Source organism: Elephantulus edwardii, unplaced genomic scaffold (assembly GCF_000299155.1).
Source record: "Elephantulus edwardii isolate Elephantulus edwardi_28Jun2011 unplaced genomic scaffold, EleEdw1.0 scaffold00342, whole genome shotgun sequence".
NCBI lineage: Eukaryota > Metazoa > Chordata > Mammalia > Macroscelidea > Macroscelididae > Elephantulus > Elephantulus edwardii.
In genome coordinates, this window is record NW_006400092.1 from 1,034,142 (window position 1) to 1,054,449 (window position 20,308).

The 20,308-nt window shown below is 36.7% G+C and overlaps 1 protein-coding gene across 1 annotated transcript in view; it reads left to right on the forward strand.

The window, feature by feature from the left end:
* LOC102854533 (alpha-2-macroglobulin-like) overlaps positions 1-20,308 on the forward strand; it is a 158,855-nt gene that overhangs the window by 48,284 nt on the left and 90,263 nt on the right. Inside the window, exons 14-24 of the mRNA XM_006901759.1 lie at positions 1,513-1,662; positions 6,907-7,056; positions 9,281-9,392; positions 14,718-14,847; positions 15,430-15,658; positions 16,557-16,680; positions 16,814-16,935; positions 18,000-18,051; positions 18,418-18,501; positions 19,005-19,181; positions 19,582-19,669. Of these exons, the coding sequence (XP_006901821.1) occupies positions 1,513-1,662; positions 6,907-7,056; positions 9,281-9,392; positions 14,718-14,847; positions 15,430-15,658; positions 16,557-16,680; positions 16,814-16,935; positions 18,000-18,051; positions 18,418-18,501; positions 19,005-19,181; positions 19,582-19,669 (1,418 nt within the window). The remainder of the gene's footprint in view (positions 1-1,512; positions 1,663-6,906; positions 7,057-9,280; positions 9,393-14,717; positions 14,848-15,429; positions 15,659-16,556; positions 16,681-16,813; positions 16,936-17,999; positions 18,052-18,417; positions 18,502-19,004; positions 19,182-19,581; positions 19,670-20,308) is intronic.

The following is a 20,308-nucleotide window of genomic DNA, read 5'->3' on the forward strand; positions in this document are numbered from 1 at the left end:
TAGTATATTATAATCCAAGAATCACACTTTTTTGTCATAAACATTCACAAAGTTTGAACATTCACATGTTTAAGGTTGAATTAAAGTTTAATTCTTAGAAGCAATATTTTTATGGTGGTGGTGATTGTTGTTATTTTGTGCCGTGGAGTTGCTTGCGACTTATAGTGACCCTATGTACAAGAGCCCAAACCCTGCTCTATCCTGTGCCAACCTAGCTGTCTCTGACAAACTCATTTCCACCACCCCAATCACGGAATTGATCCACCTCATCGAGGGTCTTCCTCTCCTGCACAGTCCCTCCACTCTCCCAAACATGACGTTCCTCTCCAAGGACCAGTCTCTCCTTGCAATATGCACAAAGTATGTAGGATGAAGCTTAAGAATCCTTGACTCTAAGGATCTGTCCCACTTCACCCTCTCCGGAACAAACCTGTTTGTTCTCCTAGCAGTCCATGGTATATTCAACACTATTCTCCAGCATCACAGCTCACAGGCATCAATTCTCTTCTGACCATCCCTAGTCACTGTCCAACTCTCTGATGCATAACACGTAATTTCGAAGACTGTAGCCCAGATCAGATGCACCTTAGTATTCAGCCTGATGTCATTGTTCTTCAGTACTCATAATTAATTAAAATGATGAATATTATTTCATCTTGATGTTAACTAAATTGATTTAATGTCTCATATAGGTCTCAATATAGGTAATTCCAAACTATTACATTAGTTCAATAAATCAGTCAATTTTTTAACTCTGTATTTAATTTCTGTCTAAATCATCTTTCCATTCAAAAATCTAAAAAGTTACTCGCTGCTTTATAGAAATTAAATTCTGTTCTGTTTTATGTTTCAAATTTTTAATACACTTAAGATTTTCTGCTTTTAAAATATTCTCATAAACAGACGAAGTGAATAGATTTACTAAGCAATTAATTTCTTCTGGTCAAAGCATAATGGAATCTGGGAGGTTTTGCACAATATTTTGCTTTTATAAATTTTCTGAACCAAATCACTTTTGGTATGCTTTTTAAAGGGTTTAGGAAAAATACAGTAAATCCCACACATTGATAAACAGAAATACATTCATTACTTTAGAATTTTAAGTATTTAAAATTTCAAGACTGCTTCCATTACCTGATTTCAAGGAAGAGTATGATTTTTTTCATAACTTCATTCTATCTCTACTCTTTCATCACAAAAACATAACAGCTACACCAAGTCAGTATTTCTGTTAGAATATTTGTTTTCACTTCCATTCAAGGATCTCACCTACTGCAGTATGATGGGTTTATATTTTTTTAAAAAAATCTATATTTTACCTTATGTAAGGAATTACATATAGTAAACATGAGTTAACTACAATCATACTTTTAGTTTACTCCAGTAAAGCGTAACTAAACTCACTTTTAGGTGTATAAAAAGAAAGCATAGAAAAGACAAGTCCTATCATGGGATAGAAGAGAATTTTGAGATTATAAAAATTGTAAAGCTATAACCATATATTTTTTTCAGGTCAATTTGACCTTCTCCTCAGCACAGAGCTTGCCTTCATCAGACAACCACCTCAAAATTGCAGCCACACCCCTCTCCCTCTGTGCCCTCCGTGCTGTGGACCAGAGTATGCTGTTAATGAAACCTGAAGCTGAGCTTTCACCTGAATCAGTGAGTCTTATTTAAATCTTAGATTAAAAAAATAATAATGCAGGCATGCTAATATGAGTTTGGGACATTTTAAGTTTTATACAACTCTTCAAGATATTAGGCATAATGTAGTTAACAATGAACCAGAATTCAGATGAGTTTGGCACTAGACATTGCAAAAGGTTTCTTGCCTATTGTTGTTGTTGTTGTGAGCCATCAAGTAGCCTGCAACTCATAGAGACCCAATGTACAGAAGCTTTAAATGCTGTTTTATCCTGAGTCAATGTCACTATCTCTGATACACAACTCCATTACCCCAGTTACTGTGTCAATCCATCTGCTCCAGTGTATTCCTCTCTTGTGATATCTCACTTTTTTAAAATGTGTTTTTAAAAGTTACTTTAAAAAGGACATATAGATTACAGACTTCATGATTCATTTGCTTAATAAATAGCCACTTTCTCTTGAGTACAGGATAGACACTGTGCTGGAAACACAAATTTTAAGAGTAAACTATCCAGATTTGATCTTTGACTTTTTAGATTTGTAGCAATGTTGAATAGTAACACAAGCAAGCAATTAAAACATATAAATTTGTAGTAATTCCTAATTTGAATAAGAATTATGAGAGGGAAATTCTGGGTATTAATCAAACTCTTGAGGCCTAGTGGTAAGAAGCTATGTATCAAAAGCACTTGCATGGTCTGAATCCACCAGCTGCTCCACAGGAGAATGATGGGCAACATCCTCCCATAAGATACAACAACAATGGGATAATAAAAATAATTGAACCATTTTGATACAGTAAATACTGGAGGCTGTTTATTTGTTTAATTGTTTTATGATGATGAGTAAAAATAGTAAAATTTAAAGCTTAATGGATGGGTAGGGAGGAGCCATAACAAAAAATGGAAGCCACATACCCAAAAGTCCTGAATCAGAGCAAATTTAGGGTGTTCCAAGAAGTAAAAAGTGAACTGAAGGTAAAGCCCAACAACATAAAGATAAGAAGAGACAAAATGGGACCAAGTATAGAAGGCCTAGCCTATGCTATGAAGAGGCTGACAAATATACCCAGAAATACACAACCAGGAGAGGACAAAATTGATGAATGGGACCTTCTAAAGATTAAATCCCTGTACTCAAGAAACTTTTTCCAACACGGTAAAACAAAACAAAACAAAACCTCAAAAAACAAGAAAATCTGCTGATTGGGAAAAAAACATTTTACTATATAATCTCAGACAATTGTCTCATAACCAAATTTTACAGAATACTACAGGATCTGCACAAAAAAAGAAACTGACAATACAATCACAAAATGGGCAAAAGACATGGAAAGACTTTTCACAAAGGATGTGATGAGATGCTTAAAATAACTGGCAATAAGAGAGATTCAATCAAAACCACAATGTAATACCATCTCATCCGAGGAGCACTAAGCGAAGTTTAACAGGAAAGCAATCAATAAATGTTAGAGAAAATGTGGAGAGATTTGAACTCCTATACATTGTTGATGGGAAATGGTAAAACCACTTTAGAAGGCAATTTGACATGTCCTCAAAAAGCTCAACATAGAAACACCATATGACCCAACTATTCCACTGCTAGGAACATAACTTGAGGAAATGAGAACTGAGACACAAATGGAGATTTGTGGACGATGTTCATAGCAGCATTATTCACCACCACAAAAACATGGAAACAGTCCTAATGTCCAACACAACTGAATTGATTGAGAAATTGTTGTCCATTCACCCAACAGAATACAAGTTAGCACTCGGGAGCAATAATTTATAAAAAAAATACTACATAACTTGGGAGGGAGAGATTAGAAAGCATTAGACTGAGCGAACTAACTTAACTTCATCATAAGGACAAGTACTCTATAAATCATTATTTAAAAAACTAGAAAAATAACAATAGGGAAAATGGTGGGATCAAAAGACTGAGAATAGGCAGGGGAAAAATCATAGGGTTGCACAATTTTGTGAATGAAGGGAGGGGGATCAAAGAAATGGGAAAGATCTTGTGGGGACCTGAACAGTTGAGTTAATGATAGTCACAGTTCAATGGCGATTAATTTTATAAAACACAATGTATAGGAATGATTAAATGAAATATAATGTCAATGAAGAAATGTGTGAAACTCAATGTATATGAGTTTTGAATGAAAAAATGCCAATACATAAAAAAAGAAAAAAATTAATAACTTAATCTGTGTTGGTGAGAGGGCAGAGTGATAGAGGCTACAGATGGAATTGTAAACAAGGAAGGTTGTATCAACCCTTATCAGCCTGATGTGTAGTTTGGAATTGACTGTCAAAGGAGTTATACATCACTTAGGATTTTTTAAGAAAATGTCAACTTAGATAAATCATGCGGACTGACAATAATATGGAAGCAAGAATAAAAACATGGAACCAATTAGACAGTGTCATGGATTGAATTGTGCCTCTCCAAAAATACGTGTATGTAATGATGTAATGTGGGAGTTATGTAACAAAATCAATCCCCATGATTTGATAAACTATGGAGCTGTAAAAGGATTAAAAGCTAAATGCAACATCCTCATTACCATATGGCCCTGATCCATAGAAAAACAGTTTCTCTGGGATGTATCCTATAATATCTTTCATCTCACAATAGATGAAAAGGAAGAAAACAACAGAGAGGAGATTCATGTCTACCAAGAAAGAAGACAAGGAGTGGAGTATATCCTTTGGATCCAGATTTATGAAGTAGTGAGTTCCTGACACAGTGAAAGGCAAAGACACAGAGATCCCCAAGGATTACTAGGCTCACAGATGCTGAAGAAACAAGAGCTTTCCTCTAGAACTAACAGAGGCAGTCTTCTCCTAGAGCTAACATCCTGAATTTGGAGTCCTAGCTTCCTAAAATGTAAGAGAATAATATTCTGTTTGTTAGAGCCACCCTCTTATGGTACAATTATTATTTCTAATGTTGTCTATTGTCAAGTCAGAACCAACACAGAGCTGATACTCCAGTGGGTTTTCAGAGACAGTTTAAATCGCACTTGAGGAAATTGCCTATCTTTCTCTCACATAGAAGCTGGTGGATTTGAATCAAGTGACTTCAGGATTCCAGCACAAATCCTTGCCAGTAAGCCACCCACAATAAATAAGAATTTGATATTAAAAAGTGAGGTATTCTGCTAAAATATATCTAAAATATGGAGGTGGCTCTGGAACTGGATATGAGTAGAAGCCGGGAGGACTTCCAGGTTTATGAAAGCCTATATTGCCTTTAAGAGAGTGTTGTTAGAATTACAATTCTAAAAGGCAATACTGGTAAAGGCTCAGAAGGAAGAGAGAAGAATTTTAACACTGGAGATAGAATGGATGACAAGAGAAACATCAGCAGAAAAACAACTACAGCAGATCCTGAGACTTGTGAAAAATGGAGAATGATGTTCAATTATCCTCCTATTTTGACAATAATGGCCTTGTACAATATTTATCCTTATGTAACTGAGATATTTCACTCAATATATATTCTTTTGTCTTTCCCAGGTTATATAGTATTTTATGAAATTCTTGCTCTTAGTGCTGCATAATATTCCATTATATGACTATAATTCACTTTGTAAATCTATTTGTTTATTGATGATTATAGGCAAACTTTTTTTAGTGAAAGAAAAAAAAGATGGAAGCTGATGGATGACAGCATAGGGGCTGGCCCATTGAGTAGGGGAATTGAGTGCATTTGAGCAGGAGACTTCTTGGTGGAATGAGATACTGTTATGTACTTGACAATGGAGAGAGCCTTGCAAGCCCACAGAACTAGAGAGCCTGATGCCTTTTTGTCAAGGATTATCGATGGAGTGGTATGACCCCACTCTTTTTCCATTTTTATTAGCAAAGCAAAAGACCTTTATAATACCTACTGGAGCAGAGCGGAGACCAGGCTGAGCACTTGAGACAGGAAGGAGATGAAAGGACACGGAGCATGGGAAGCAGGGATGCTTAAAGTCTCAAAGAGTTAGGTAATTATTATCTTTGAAGTTTCAGTGTGTGGAGACATAACTTCTCAGGTTTATAAAGGTGGAGCCAAGGTTTCTTAAGTTTCGAAGAGTCTGATTTTTATCAACTTAATTATGGAGTGTGGAACTAACATTAAAATGGGGCACCACACAAAACAGAGGTAATGGGGCTGACATACCCAAGGGATCAGAAGAGTCCAGCTGGCCCCAGCTGGAATCAGATTAGGATAATAAATCAGATTAGGAGAATAGGTCTACCCAAAGCTGACATCTTCACGTCACTGTCCCAGTAACCTAGAAGGCAGTACTGAAGCCCATGGCCAAGGAATTCCTCCATCCCCAAGAATTCAGATATTGTGACAAAAATCTACAGTCTGGGGGACAGAGCTACTGCTTAGATGTTCTCAGAAAACGCATAGATTTACCCCCACCCCCACCCCAAGTATTGGAAACCAATATAAAGTGTTTTGCTCAGTATCTTACTTACTCCATACTATTATCCATTTTTGCCCTCTAATTTCTCCCATTTGTACTGGAAATATTTTCTTTGTGCTTGTTTCATAATATTTCTTTGAAAGTACATAGATAATTTGTATTCTAGATTCCCAAATAAAGAAGAATTTGTAGTAGAATGGAACTGGAACTTAGAGGTTCTTGGAGATTCTGGAAATAATTTCATGGAATAATAAATGTGTTTTGCATGTGACAAGAACATGAACTAAAGGAGAAGAAAGGGAAGAATGCCAAGAATTGATTTGTGTTGCTAAAATATCTGTATATAATGTTATAATCAGTAAGTTATGAAATAATTTCCACACAGTAGCAAACCAACTTTAAAGGTGGAGTCAACACCCTTAATCCCATCACAGCCCTAATACATTCAAAAGAAGTTCTACTTGGGGGTGGTCTATACCATTTTTCATCTCACAAGAATAAAAAGGAAGGAAAGCAAACAGAAAATGAGGCAGAGAATAAATATTATCAATAAAGATTAACCAAGAGTGGAGTCAGTCCTTTGGACCTAGGGCCCTGCGCTGGGAAGCTCCTCAACAGAAGAAAAAGTGAAGACATAAGGAGGGAACTATGATGCACCAAAAGCATACAATATACTACTGCTTCATGGAATTTTTAAGACTGTTAACATTTCAGAAGCAGATCACTAGACCAGACAGTTCTTAATGGGTTTGAACTGTAAGACTTCCGTTCAGTAGTTTAGTGTTTACCCATTTGTGCCATCTATGAACTTCTGTTGCTTTTTTCAGGTCTATAAGTTGCTACCAGTGAAGGACGTTCAAAGTGTTACAAATGAATTCATTCGAGAGTGCATCAGTCCAGAAGACCTAGTTAAGACTGGCTTTCGTTACCCACTAGAGCGGGTCCTGAAAGAGGATGATGCCTCCAGTATCTTTAAGGTAGTTCTTTTTACCTAAAAAAATAACCAAAATTCACTCTTAAGTCTCTGTTAAAATAGAAAATATATAGGCTATTAAATTCTAGAATCTTCTTTTCTCCCTCATCCAATCAAGTTATAATTCACAAATATATATTATGTATCATATATTACAAAATATTCGCACCTCAGAAGTGCCCCAGATACATTCAGATATTACAATATCAATTTCCCTGGGATCCTAAATAGTAAATGTTTACTTTTAGAGCTCAAAACTTCAGTTACATTTACTCTAAATCTAATTACCATTTTTATATTCCCCTCTCTGCAACTCAAAGAAATTTTAATATTGGAGAAAACCAAACAAGCATACAAACCAAAAAAGCATGTTCCATAGTGTGTCTAGCAGGTCTAAAAGGATATTAATTTGTTGGTGGCCTTATTATATCAGTTCATTCCATGATAAATAGTTGCAGAATAATACTTTATTCTTCGCTTTTAATTTAGTAAAGTTTTTGTAAACTGGGAAGTAGCTTCTCATCTAAAAATGTTATAGCATAAAAAATTGGAATATGTTAGTGTAGTTCAGTAAACATTTTCAGCCTTAACTATAACTAGGCATGATTGTGAAAGAGAATCTTAACTATGTTCAGAGACTAATTTAATAGCTACCGAAAAGGAACTAAAAACTCTCGTAATGCTTTAAAGAAAACATATTTCATTCTTCTAATTATTACCAGGGTTAAGGAACTCCAATGACATAGTGTCAAACATACATTGTTGTTAACCAAAAAGGCCAGCAGGTGTCCTAAGAAGAGAATGTTTGACGGTCTCCTTCCATAGAATATTTTAATCTCAGAAAAAAAAAAAAAAAGAGAAAATCAAGATGAGTCAGAATCGACTGGATGGCAGTGGGTATGGTTTAGGGGGAGGGGAGCTGATGTTAATATTGGTCAGCAGGTTAGAGCACATTAATTTTCTTGCATCTTCAGAGTCAAAAATCTTTGGAGTGAGGGAACAAGGATGAAAGAGAACCCTTTAAATTTATCGTTAATTAGGCGGAGGGACAGCGCAGGAGGGGAAGAGCCTCTATGAGATGGATTGATTCAGTGACTGGGGTAATCGGGATGGGTGTGTCAGAGGCAGTACGGTTGGCGCAGGACAGAGCAGGGTTTAGGGCTGTTGTACATAGGGTCGCTATGAGCCGCAAACGACTCGACGGCACATAACAACAGCAACATCAACATCAACAACAGTTATTTAAACTTTAAATTTTTATCTTCTGACCTTTTCTTCTCTATTCCATACCATTACCACCACTATCATGACCTAAAATCCAGTTTCCCAGATACACTAAGAGAAAACAGTAGAGTGTTGTCTATATATGACTATCTTTGTGCTGGGGAAGTAGTCTGAGGAAAAGTTAGCTCTATTCCAAAGCTTGTGTGTCTCCAGCAGTTGAAATTCACCAAGAGCTCTGAGAGAAAAATATAGGCAATTTTCTCTTTTTAAGATTTAAAGCCTTGAAAACTCAACTGAAAGGTTGCTTTGAGTTGGGATTGATTCAGTGGCACTAACTTTGATATCACTGAAGAAAAATAAATCTGCAAATATGGAAGTTTTAGGAATCATGATGCTGTAGGTATCTGAAGCGATTATGAGGAAGGAAAGAATACAGACAAATGACAAAGAGTTTGATTTGAGCACATGTATTCAGGGAAAGGTATACCTTCCAATAAAACATAAATAAAGCAAAGTTTACTAAAGTCATAAAGAAAAATATTCACAAGGTTGCCTAAAACAATCGTACTATCCTATAATCCTATTAAAAGGAATAAAAATTACTCTGTACAATAAAGTCCTGGGGATAAATGCATAAATGTGGATATGGATGAACATATGGAGGCATAAACTAAGATACAACTTGTTATTTGAGGACGACAGAACTAAATGCTCCATTTTCTAGATATGTTACAACTAAAATAACATCAGAAAATAGTAGAAAAAATTCTGATATAGGAATTAAGAAGTATGTTATAATCCCAATTCTAATCTTGTCCAACTAAATCAACTTGATTACACTTGAATCAATTTTGCATTTGTAAAATTTCTCAGTTCACAATTTCATGTTACTGTCTTGATAATTCTCTCTACGATAATAATGAAAAGTAATATAATTGAAAGAGATGAATTCCAGTCTCAAATTTGCATTGTCTATATACATTAACCATTAATGTTTTCTCCAGTCTGCAGGATTGAATATTTTTACCAATTCAAAACTCCATAAACCAAATATTTGTCCACCTCCCCAGCTTATGCAAAGTAATTATGCACCATATCCTATGGGCTTAGCAGCAGGTAAGCATGTGATCTCTTTGTCCTATAAAATAATAGAAGTTAATATAGTATTTTACTAGGCGGGATAAAAAAACTTCATTTTCAAGTATTGCACCAGTTGACTGATTACTGTTAAACTACTCTCAAATAATGTTTTACCCCCTCCCTTTTTTTTACCAATAATTGTTATTCTCTTCCTATGGTAACAACAACACAGAGAGTTCTGTTGACCTAGTGAATAGAAAGTTATGCTATCAAGCCAAAGATGGGTGATTTTAATCTGTGGCCTTCAGGTCTGGTATTAATTGTTTTTGATCAAACAGTCTTCTAAGTGATATAACACTGGTCTATCCATTTACTGTATAGAGGTAACTGTGATTTCTGGGATTCTCAACACTGTGACACTGATGTGTCAAGAGCAATAATGGTTACCTGTGGTGGACAGTGTTTGGTGGAGCTTCCCGATTACAACAAGCTTGGGAGCAGGAGTGCATCCACTTCTGAAATAGCTTGCCTCCAGACATGACAAAAGTTAAACAAATGGTCAGGTCTTTCAGTCATAGGGTCACTATGAGTCATCTAGAACTTGACAGTATATAGCAACATGGTCTGATTTAGGCCATGATTTTTCTGATCACTTGCTACGCATCCAAGAACTGGATGATGAATATGGATGACAGAAGAAGAATTGATGCCTTTGTGCTATGGTGTTGGTGAAGAGCACTGAATATCCCATGCACAAGCAACAAACAAATATGTCTTGGAAAGAGTGTAGTTTGGAGTGCTCGTTGGAGGCAAAGATGATAAAACTCACCTCACATACTTTGGGCATATTGCTGGGAAGGGTGATTCCCTTAGAGAGAGACTTGAGGCTTGGAAGGGTGGAGGGTCGACGAAGGAGAGGCAGACCCTCGACTAGGTGGACTGACACAGTGACTGCTGCAATGGGCTCTAGTGTGTCAGGAAATGTGTGGATGGAGTTCAAATGCATTATTCAAAGGGTCGCTATGAGTTGCACTTGATGACACCTGACAAGAACAACAACAAAACATGGCATCAAAGTTATCTACTTTTCATCATAGCCTTCAGCAGTCTGTCTACTTCAAACTTTCCTGTTTCATAAAATTAATCACCATTATATAAACTATCTGACAAATACAGCCAGAAATGCACAACCAGGAGAAGATAAAATTGATTCAAATGCCTGTGTGCATCAAAAACATTTTCCACCAGGGTGAAAAGAAAACATACCCACTGGGGAAAAAATATTTGGCAATATTATCTCAGAAAGGTATCAAAAGTTCACAGAATTGTACAAGGCCTTCCTTAGAAAAAGACTGTTAACACAATTACAAAACGGGCAAAAGATATGGAACAGTTTTTCTCAGAGGAAGATATTTGGATGGCTAACACACATGAATAAATGTGCTAAATTAATAGCAAAAAAAGATATTCAAATCAAAACCACAATCTCACCCCTATAGCAGTGGCAAAGTTTTACTGCACAACAAGCATTACATGTTGTAGAGGATGAGGAAAGATAGGAACTCTCATTTATTGTTGGTAGAATTGTAAAATGGTACAATCACTTTTTAATTCAGTCTGACATTTCCTCAAAAAGCTGAACATAGAAACTCCATATGACCCAGCCACTCCACTGCTTCAAATATACGCCAAGAAAATAAGAACTGAGATACAAATAGAGATTTGTACAGCAATGTTTATAATACCGTTATTCACCCTCACAAGGATATGGAAAGAGCTCAAATGTTCAACCACAATTGAAAGGATTGAGAAATTTCATTACATTTACACAACGGAATACTACTCATCACTACAGAGCAATGATTTTGAAAATTACTTCATAATTGGGGAGGAACTGGTAAGCATTATGCTGAGTGAACTAAGTAAGTCTCATAAGGGCAAATACTGTATAAGACCATTTTTGTAGAAAGATAGCTAGTATAAGGTGTATGAGGATCCAGGAGTGGGAGGGTAGGAGTAGAGGGGTGAGGATGGACAGGGGGTTAATCACAAAGTTGCATAATTTGATAGGTGAAGGGAGGGTTGGGTAAAGGAAATGGGTAGTTCTGGTGGGGATCTGGAAAAAGAAGGCAATGATGGGCATTATTCACTGTTGATTAATTTTATAAAATGAAATGAATGGGAATGATTGTATAAACACAATGTGAATGAAAAATAGTATGAAACACAGTTATGTGAACTTTGAAAATAAATCAATATATTTCTTTTTACTTTAAAAATAAAGCACATCTATTTAATATTTGAGGCACATACAGATTCAGAATAGGTATGTTCTTATTTCTGGATTATCAAGCTATTTTTTTTAATCAAGCTAAATCCTACTTTAACAGATATAATGTATTTAAGCAAACCTTCATGTGTTGTGTGTGTGTGCATATATTGGTGTGTGCCTTTAAGTAGAAATAAAACCTTGGTTGACCCTTCAGTGGGTTATCAGAGGCTGTAAATCTCACAAAAGGATATTAGCCATCATTCTCCTGTGGAGCAGCTGGTGGATTTAAACTGATTATCTTAGGTTTGGAAGAGCAACTTCTTATCACTAGTGTTTTCTATTTTTCTCTGTGTATATATGGGACATTTTGAATTAGGGAATCATATGACCTACTGTGCTCGAAATGAATACGTGAAAGGAAACAGGGTGGCATTCATAATTAAAAAGACCATTTCTATATCCATCTTGAAATTAATGTTGTGAGTGGCAGGAAAATATCCGTGTGCATATGAGAAATACATTTTAATATCACTGCCATTTACATTTATTCACTAAAAAAGAGAGCCAAAGAGGAGGAAATAGATGACTTCTACTAACTGTTGCAATTGGTAATCTATCGAACATATATATCAAATATGCAGCCAAGATACTTTGATAATAATGGATGACTAGAATGCAAAAGTTGAGAACAAGGAAAAAGAATTGGTAGTTGGGAAACATGGACGCAGTGATAGAAATAAGGATGGAAACACAATGACAGAAGTCTGTATAAACAATGATTTTTCATTGTAAATACATTTTATAAATAACACAAGTAGTGACTATATATATGAACCTCACCTTACAGCCTACACAGGAATCAGATTGATTACATATGAGGGGGGAAAAAATCTGTGGAGAAGCTGAATATCAGCTGTGAAAACTAGGCCAGGTGCTGATAATGGATCAGTCCATCGACTATTTCTATGCAAGTCCAAACTAAAGCTAAAGAAAAGCAAATCAAATCCACAAGAACTAAAGTTTGATGTTGAGTCTCTCCCTGCTAAATGTGAAGACCATCTCTGGAACATGTTTGGGGCCTTGAATACTAATGAACAAAGACCAGATTAGCTGTGGAAGAATATCATCCATGAAGTATGCAAAAGGTTATTACAAAGACAACAGAAGAAGAAAAGCTAAAACGGATGACAGAAGATATTATGAATAATCATGAAGCCAAAGAAAAGGGAAGAAATCAAGATGTTAAGGAGATGAACAGAAGATTGCAAAGGGCAGCACAGGAAGGCAAAGCAAAGTATTAAAATGAAAAGTACAAAGATCTCGAATTGGAAAATGAAAAGGGACAAATTAACTCAGTGTCTTAAACTGAAGTAACTGAAGAACAAATTCAAGCCTCGAGTTGCAATACTTAAGGATGCTGTGGACAGAATGTTGAATGACACAGGAAGCTTTAAAAGAAGATGGAAGGAGTACACAGAGTCAATGTTCTAAGAATTTAATGAAACAACCTATGATCAAGAGCCTATGGTGATAAAGGAGGAAGTTCAAGCTGCTGAAGAAATTGGCAAAAAATCAAGGTCCCAAGAATTGACGGCATACCAATTGACATATTTCAACAACATATACTGCTCTGGTCACACTCACTAGGTTGTGTCAAGAAATCTGGAGGACAACCCCCTGGCCAATTGTATAAAAGATATACATATTTGTTCCCATTGCAAAGCAGGTCATCAGAATGTGGAAATTATCAAACAATATCATTACTATCACATGTAAGCAAGATCCAGCAGAAAATGATCCCAAAACAACTGGAACAGCACATCAACAGAGAACTGCCAGATGTGCAGGCTGGGTTAAGAAGAGACCATGGCACCAGGAACATCTTAGCCAATGCTAGATGGATCTTAGCTGAAAGCAGAGAATGTGAGAGGAATGTCTGTGTTTCATTTACTATGCAAAAGCATTTGACTCTGTGGATCACAACAAAACATGGCTAACTCTGAGAAGAATGAGAACCCCAGAAAACCTGAGTGCTTATGCAAAAACTACTTGGACCAGGAGGCAGTTGTCAGAACAGAGCAAGGAAACACTGGATGGTTCCAGATCCAGAAGGGTGTAAGCCAGAGGTGTGTCCTATCTCCATACCTTTTCAATCTATATGCAGAGCAAATAATTCAAGAAGCAGAGCTTTAATGAGGAGGAATGTGGCATCAGGATTGGAGGAAGGCTCCTCAACAACCTGTGTTATGCAGATGACACAACTCTGCTTGCTGAAACTGAGGAGGATCTAAAGCACCTATTGCAGCAGGTCAGTGATTGCAGCCTTCAATATGTATTGAAGCTCGACATCAAGAAAACAAAAATGCTCACCACTGGGCTGAATGGCAACATCATGATAGACAATGATGAGTTTGAAATTATTGATAGCTTTAGTTTTCTTGGCTCCACAATCAACACTCTTGGCACTAGCAGCCAGGAAATCAAAAGATGCATTGCATTGAGAAAGTCTGCTGTCAGGGACCTCTCCAGACTACTGAAAAGCAATGATGTCAGTCTGGAGACTAAGGTGCTCCTTATCCAAGCCATGGTTTTTGCAATTACTTCATATGTGTCAGAAAGCTGGACAAAGACAAGGGATGGTAGAAGGAGAATTAATGCCTTTGAGCAAATACTATGGACTGCTAGGAAAGCAGGTTGGTCCTAGAGAGGGTGAAAGCAGGCTGCTCCTTGGAAGCAAGGATTCTGAAGCTTCATCTAGGGCATGTTGCAAGAAGGGACAGTCCTAGGAGACAGACATCATGCTTGGGAGGTTGGAGGGACAACACAAGGGAGAAAGACCCTCAATGACTGGGATAATGGGGTATGTGTGTCAGAGACCATAAGGTTGGTGGACGATAGAGCAGAGATCAGAGCTGTCATACATAGGGTCACTATGAGGCGCAAGTGACAATATTACTAAATATTCCCCAAGCAAATAATCTCATCCTGCCTATTTATCAGACAATGATGTCTGTAATTAATATATATTAATGATAAGAATTAAGGTTGCACTGAGCACTTTGACTTGTTTATTTATATTATTTCCATAGATAGGCATCCAATACCTGGTGCTGGTGTACTGAATCCACCAGAAATTATGATTAGTTCTATAGAAATTGTAAAAGAGACTGTGCGGAAGTACTTCCCCGAGACCTGGATCTGGGACTTGGTTGTACTTGAGTAAGTTTTGTCTTGGATTTTATTTAGATTTGTACCCTCCCTATAATCCTGTGTTATTTTCCTTTCAGAAGTAGTCCACTTTTCTCTATCAAATAGGTAGGTTCACGGTTCAACTATTTAATTGCTAACCAATGCTGGTTAGTTGGGATTTGGTTCCTGAGCTATCTAAAATGATAGAGATTGGGAAACTACACAGTCTACTCCCTCTCTATTAAAAAAAAAAAAGCCTCTCTGAGATATCATTAAGGGGCCAAACTTTAGGTCAAGGTCAAGATTAACATATATCATACTAGAACAACAAATGTATTACCACTGAGTCAATTCTAACTCATAGTAACCCTCTGGTGCAGAGTAGAATGTCCCTATCGGTTTCCAAGGCTGAGAATGTTCACTGAAGTAGACCATCTTTTTTCCACAGAGTGGCTGGTAGGTTCAAACCACCAACTTTCGCTTAGCAGCTAAGTTGTTTAACCAGTGTGCAAACAACACTGCTTTTACCATACTAAGTGCTTAACTATGTTCTAAGTTCAGCTACAAAGATTTATTCAGTCTTCTTCTTCTTCTTTTCCCCCCTTTAACTAGTTTATCAGGTGAAAGTGAGATGGCAGTGAAAGTCCCTGACACCATCACGGAATGGAAGGCCAGTGCACTCTGCTTGTCCAATACAACAGGACTTGGCCTCTCTCCCATCATCTCTCTACAAACCTTCCAACCATTCTTCCTAGAACTTATTCTCCCCTACTCTGTGGTGAAAGGAGAAGCTTTCACATTGAAAGCCACTGTGCTCAACTATTTGTCCTATTGCATTCAGGTAAGGGGCTATAGAAATGAATCAAAGTAGAAGAAAGAACAATGACCATCACTCACTACTTGGGTCTCTGGTCTCAAAGGTAAATAATAATTTAATATATTGTATTCTAATATTTGGGTATAGGTGCCCTAGACATTAAAGGGAAAGCATTTAGCTACTAACCAAAAAATTAGCACTTCATCTAGCTGATCTACAAGATAAACATGAAACCATCTTCTTCCATAAAGAGAGATGTCTTGGAAGCCCTAGTCCTGCTGTGTCCTACAGGATTGTGATGAATCAGAACCAATGTGAAGGAAATGGGTTAGGCTTCTTAATTTTGGAAATACTGAGAAGTCGGTATTAATAGCTGCTTGCCAATTTCAAGTATTTACTCAGCCCTCTGTAATTGTTTCTTCCTAAGTTCAAATAATATTTTCACCTGATTATTTCACTTTTAAATAGTGACTAAAGGAAATAAATGTTCCTGTGTTGACACACATTTTAAATCCTGGAGATTCCTTATTGTAATTCTTGTCAGTTTTTCAATAGCTTTATTGAGAACATCTAAATTTAAAAAAAAATTTTGATAGGCTTTACCTTGACTGAACTTTTAAGCTTCATATGTCACTAGATACCACGGTACTTTGTGATCAGTCACTAACCTGGCTGACATCTCACATTCTCACAGCAGAGTCACCAAAGACAGACCTGCTGAACCATTTCACAAAGGTCACACAGTCAAACTCTATGGAATTACTTCTTTTCTGTAACACAAAGGGGTCAGGGTCAGCTAGATGCCATCAGGCCTCTGGATTAGTATACACTGTCCCCTGAGCTTCTTTTCCTACAGCGGGCCCTATAACTGACCCCATCATCTGCTTGGGTTCTCAAATGTGTGCTTGGGTATGGGTAACAGGTCCATGTGACGCTGGAAGACTCATCTGCCTTCCTCGCTGTCCAAGAGGAGAATGTAGACTCTTACTGCATATGTGAAAATGGGAGGAAAACTGTGTCCTGGGCTGTGACCCCAAAGTTCCTAGGTGAGTGATAGAAAGGTGTTGATACATTTCACGTCTTACATTCTAGTGATTTGCTGTCCACTCTGACTTGATTCAAACGGAGTAACTATTAAATATAAAGTTACTGTTTAACCATCATCCCCTCTCCCTCTAGGAAAGGTGAATTTCACAGCATCTGCAGAAGCTGTACAGTCTCAGGAATTATGCAAAAAAGAAGAATCTAAAATTCCACCATTTGGAAAGAAGGATACAGTAATCAAGTCCTTGTTAGTGGAGGTATCGGAGTAACATGTTTTCAGTGAATCTTAGAGGATCTATTTTATAGTATGTTGGTGGTTGTTACTGTGTACCATCAAGTCGGAACTGGCCCATAGCTGACCCTCTGGCAGGTCTTCAGAGGCAGTTAAATGCACAGGAGGAGATTACCCATCCTTCTCCTATGGAGCAGCTGTTGGATTTGAACTGTGTGCCTTTGGGATTGCAGCACAGCTGTTATGGATCTCTGGTGGTTTAGCAGTAAGGGGGTGCACTGTCAACCCAAAGGCACACAGAAAGACAGACATTCTCCTCCCATTCTACTTACTGCCTCCAAAACCCCACCAACACTATGAGTCTGTTCCATTTTTTTAAAATAAATTTTATTACTTTTAATGAACATTTACAGAGATTTTGGGTTTCCATTCATTCATTGTTGCACTATTTTCTCTACTGTCCACCCCCAGTTTGTTTCTCTTTTTCCCCCCCTTGAAAGTCTGTTTTAATTGTCCCATTGCCACAGTGCTTGTCAAAGCCAGTTTTGATTCATCTCCTTCATCACTGTGTCCTTTGCCATTCCTTATCACTCCTCCCTGAGAGACTTCACCCTGATTCAAAAGGAAAAGGGGACAGTGTATTCTCTTAGCTACTTCCTGCTGAAAAGGCACGCTGTAGGCTTCAGGGTGAAGATCTTCTCTCACTACTCTGTCTATTCAACCTTGATGATACATAACAACAACAACAATTTATATAGGAGTCTTAGATAATGCAAATATGAGTGTGTTGTACTACCAACCAAAAATTTGATAGTTCAAGACTATGCAGAGGCACCTCTGAAGCTGGTTTTATTGTCTGCTTCCAAAAGGCCACCGACTTGAAAACCCTGCAGATCACAGATCTACTCTGCTCACATTAGGTCCCCATGAAAGCAAGTAGTAACAATGTGTATTTTACATAAATGATATCTCATTTCCAAGAATATGGCTAAATCTGCAACTCTATTTTTTACTATAATTTTCTCCTCTATTTTAAATATTCTTTACCCTAAATATTCTTTATCACTTTACTTTTTTTAAAATATAAAGCCTGAAGGAATAGAAAAGGAAGAAACTTTCAACATACTGCTATGTGCATCAGGTATGTATCAAAAATAGACAAAATTCCTAAGAAAGACCACTTGATAATTATTTTTTAAAGACCTTCAAGTCACTGCTATATATAGAAAACCAGCAGTTTATTAATGCCTATTCATTTAATCATATAAAGTTTAGCATTATAAAAATTAAACTCTAAACCATCTAGAATCATCTTGAGGACAATGATCTGTCTGCAGATTTTCTCTTTTATCCTTAAATACTTCATAATTATTTCATTTGTTCAAATAACTTTATAAACAACTCTGCTCTAAAAGCTACAATATTTATATCTTAATCATTCGTGTATATATATGTATACATATACATACATATACATGTACATATACATATATTTTTTTTTAATTAGATTCTGAAGTTCCTGAAAAGTTGTCTCTAAAAGTTCCCTCAAGTGTGGTTGAAGGATCTACCAGGGCAACATACACAGTTGTGGGTAAGTACCCTAAACCAAAGGACACTGCTTCCATCTCTATAATGCCAGTGCATGAGTCTCACCATCCATGTAAATGAAGTCCCTGACCCTAGACAGGGGTATGAGAGAAAGAGTCTAGGATGTTGTTGTTGTTATTGTTTATAGTAAAGTCAAAAACAACTCATAGTTCACCCTCTGGCATGTTTTCAGAGGCCATTAATCACCTTTACATGCCCTCATAACTTCAAAAGATTGACAAGATGACAAAACTTCCTAGTACATTTGAAAATAATTGTTACCAAACAAGTGGCCTAGCAGAAGATATTATCTCTTGCATTCATATTTCTTTCTTATTTGCGGTTTGAGCCACTTATTTTGTTTCTCGTTTCCCTTTTCGTTCTTCACTTCTTGTGCTTTCTGGTCTCCTGTTCCATAAGAGGAACCTCTCAACTAATAATGTATTTCATATGCTAATGCAAATTATCTCTGAATACCTGACTTTTTATTTTTCTATTAATTCCTAGGTGGTATACTAGGTTCTGCAATTCAAAACCTCCAGAATCTTGTCCAAATGCCCTATGGCTGTGGAGAGCAGAATATGATTCTTTTTGTCCCTAACATCTATGTTCTGAACTATCTGAATGTGACACAGCAGCTAACAGAGGAGATTAAGTCCAAAGCCATCAACTATCTCAACAGTGGTGAGATCTTAACCCAAAAGAAGACTTAATTAGTTCTTTAATACATCCATGGGTCAACTCAAACAACATTCCTTTGATTAAGATTTGATAGTTATTTGTTGCTGTTATATCCAATAAAACATACCTCTCTGCAACTCTTAAGGAGGTTATCCAATCTGTCTCATCTTAAAAACAAAACAAAACAAAATACAGTGAGAAGTTCTACTATATTCTGCAGGGCCACTGTGGGCTTGAAAAAGCTGTACAACATACAATGAACAACTATAAAATTCAGTATCATGAAGCTTTGAAAATAGCTTAATAAATAAGTAGTTGCCCATAGTTCCTCCAAAAGCACCAAAGAAAAGAAGATCATCCAATGTTTCTGCTACTTAATAATCATAAGAAACTTCCTCTTCAGGATACCAAAGACAGTTGAATTACAAGCACAATGATGGCTCCTATAGTGCCTTTGGAGATTATGGTGATGGAACTCAGGGAAATACTTGGTAAGATAATTCTTTCCACATACAGCCTGTAGGTCTGTATTTCAGTATTCTTTAATATGGCTACTCAACAACACTTAGAATTACATTATGATAAATAGTAAGGCATTAAAAATCCACGAATATATCATCCCAACTGCATGATCTCACCATTTTGCCTCTGAGTTTATCTGCTCTAATATTCTAGTTCATGAAATTTAACAAAGATTTCCAGAATGGGGGGAAAAAAGAAAACATGCTATTATTGCAGAGAAATAAGTGCCTGCACTGTTCATGAAGGAAAAAGAGCAGTGAAATAAAGGGAGGAGACTGCGATGTAGTAAAATTAGGAGGAGGAACTTTCAGGAAATAACAATGGTGGTGGGAAGGCTTAGGATCCTGGTAAGAGGAATTTTTCATGTTTTTTTTTAATTAATTAATTTTAATGAAAGCTTACAGAGACTTTGGATTTCCATTCATTCATTGTTGTACATTTTTCCCAGCCCAACCTCCCCTGCATCCAGTTCACTCTTCTCTTTGGAAAGTAAAAGAAAAATTCTTTCATTGTTATACAATCCCTCCCTCTAAGTTCACTCCACTATCCAGCCTTCATTTGGGACTCCTGTCATGACATAATACATAATACATAATACATAATACATA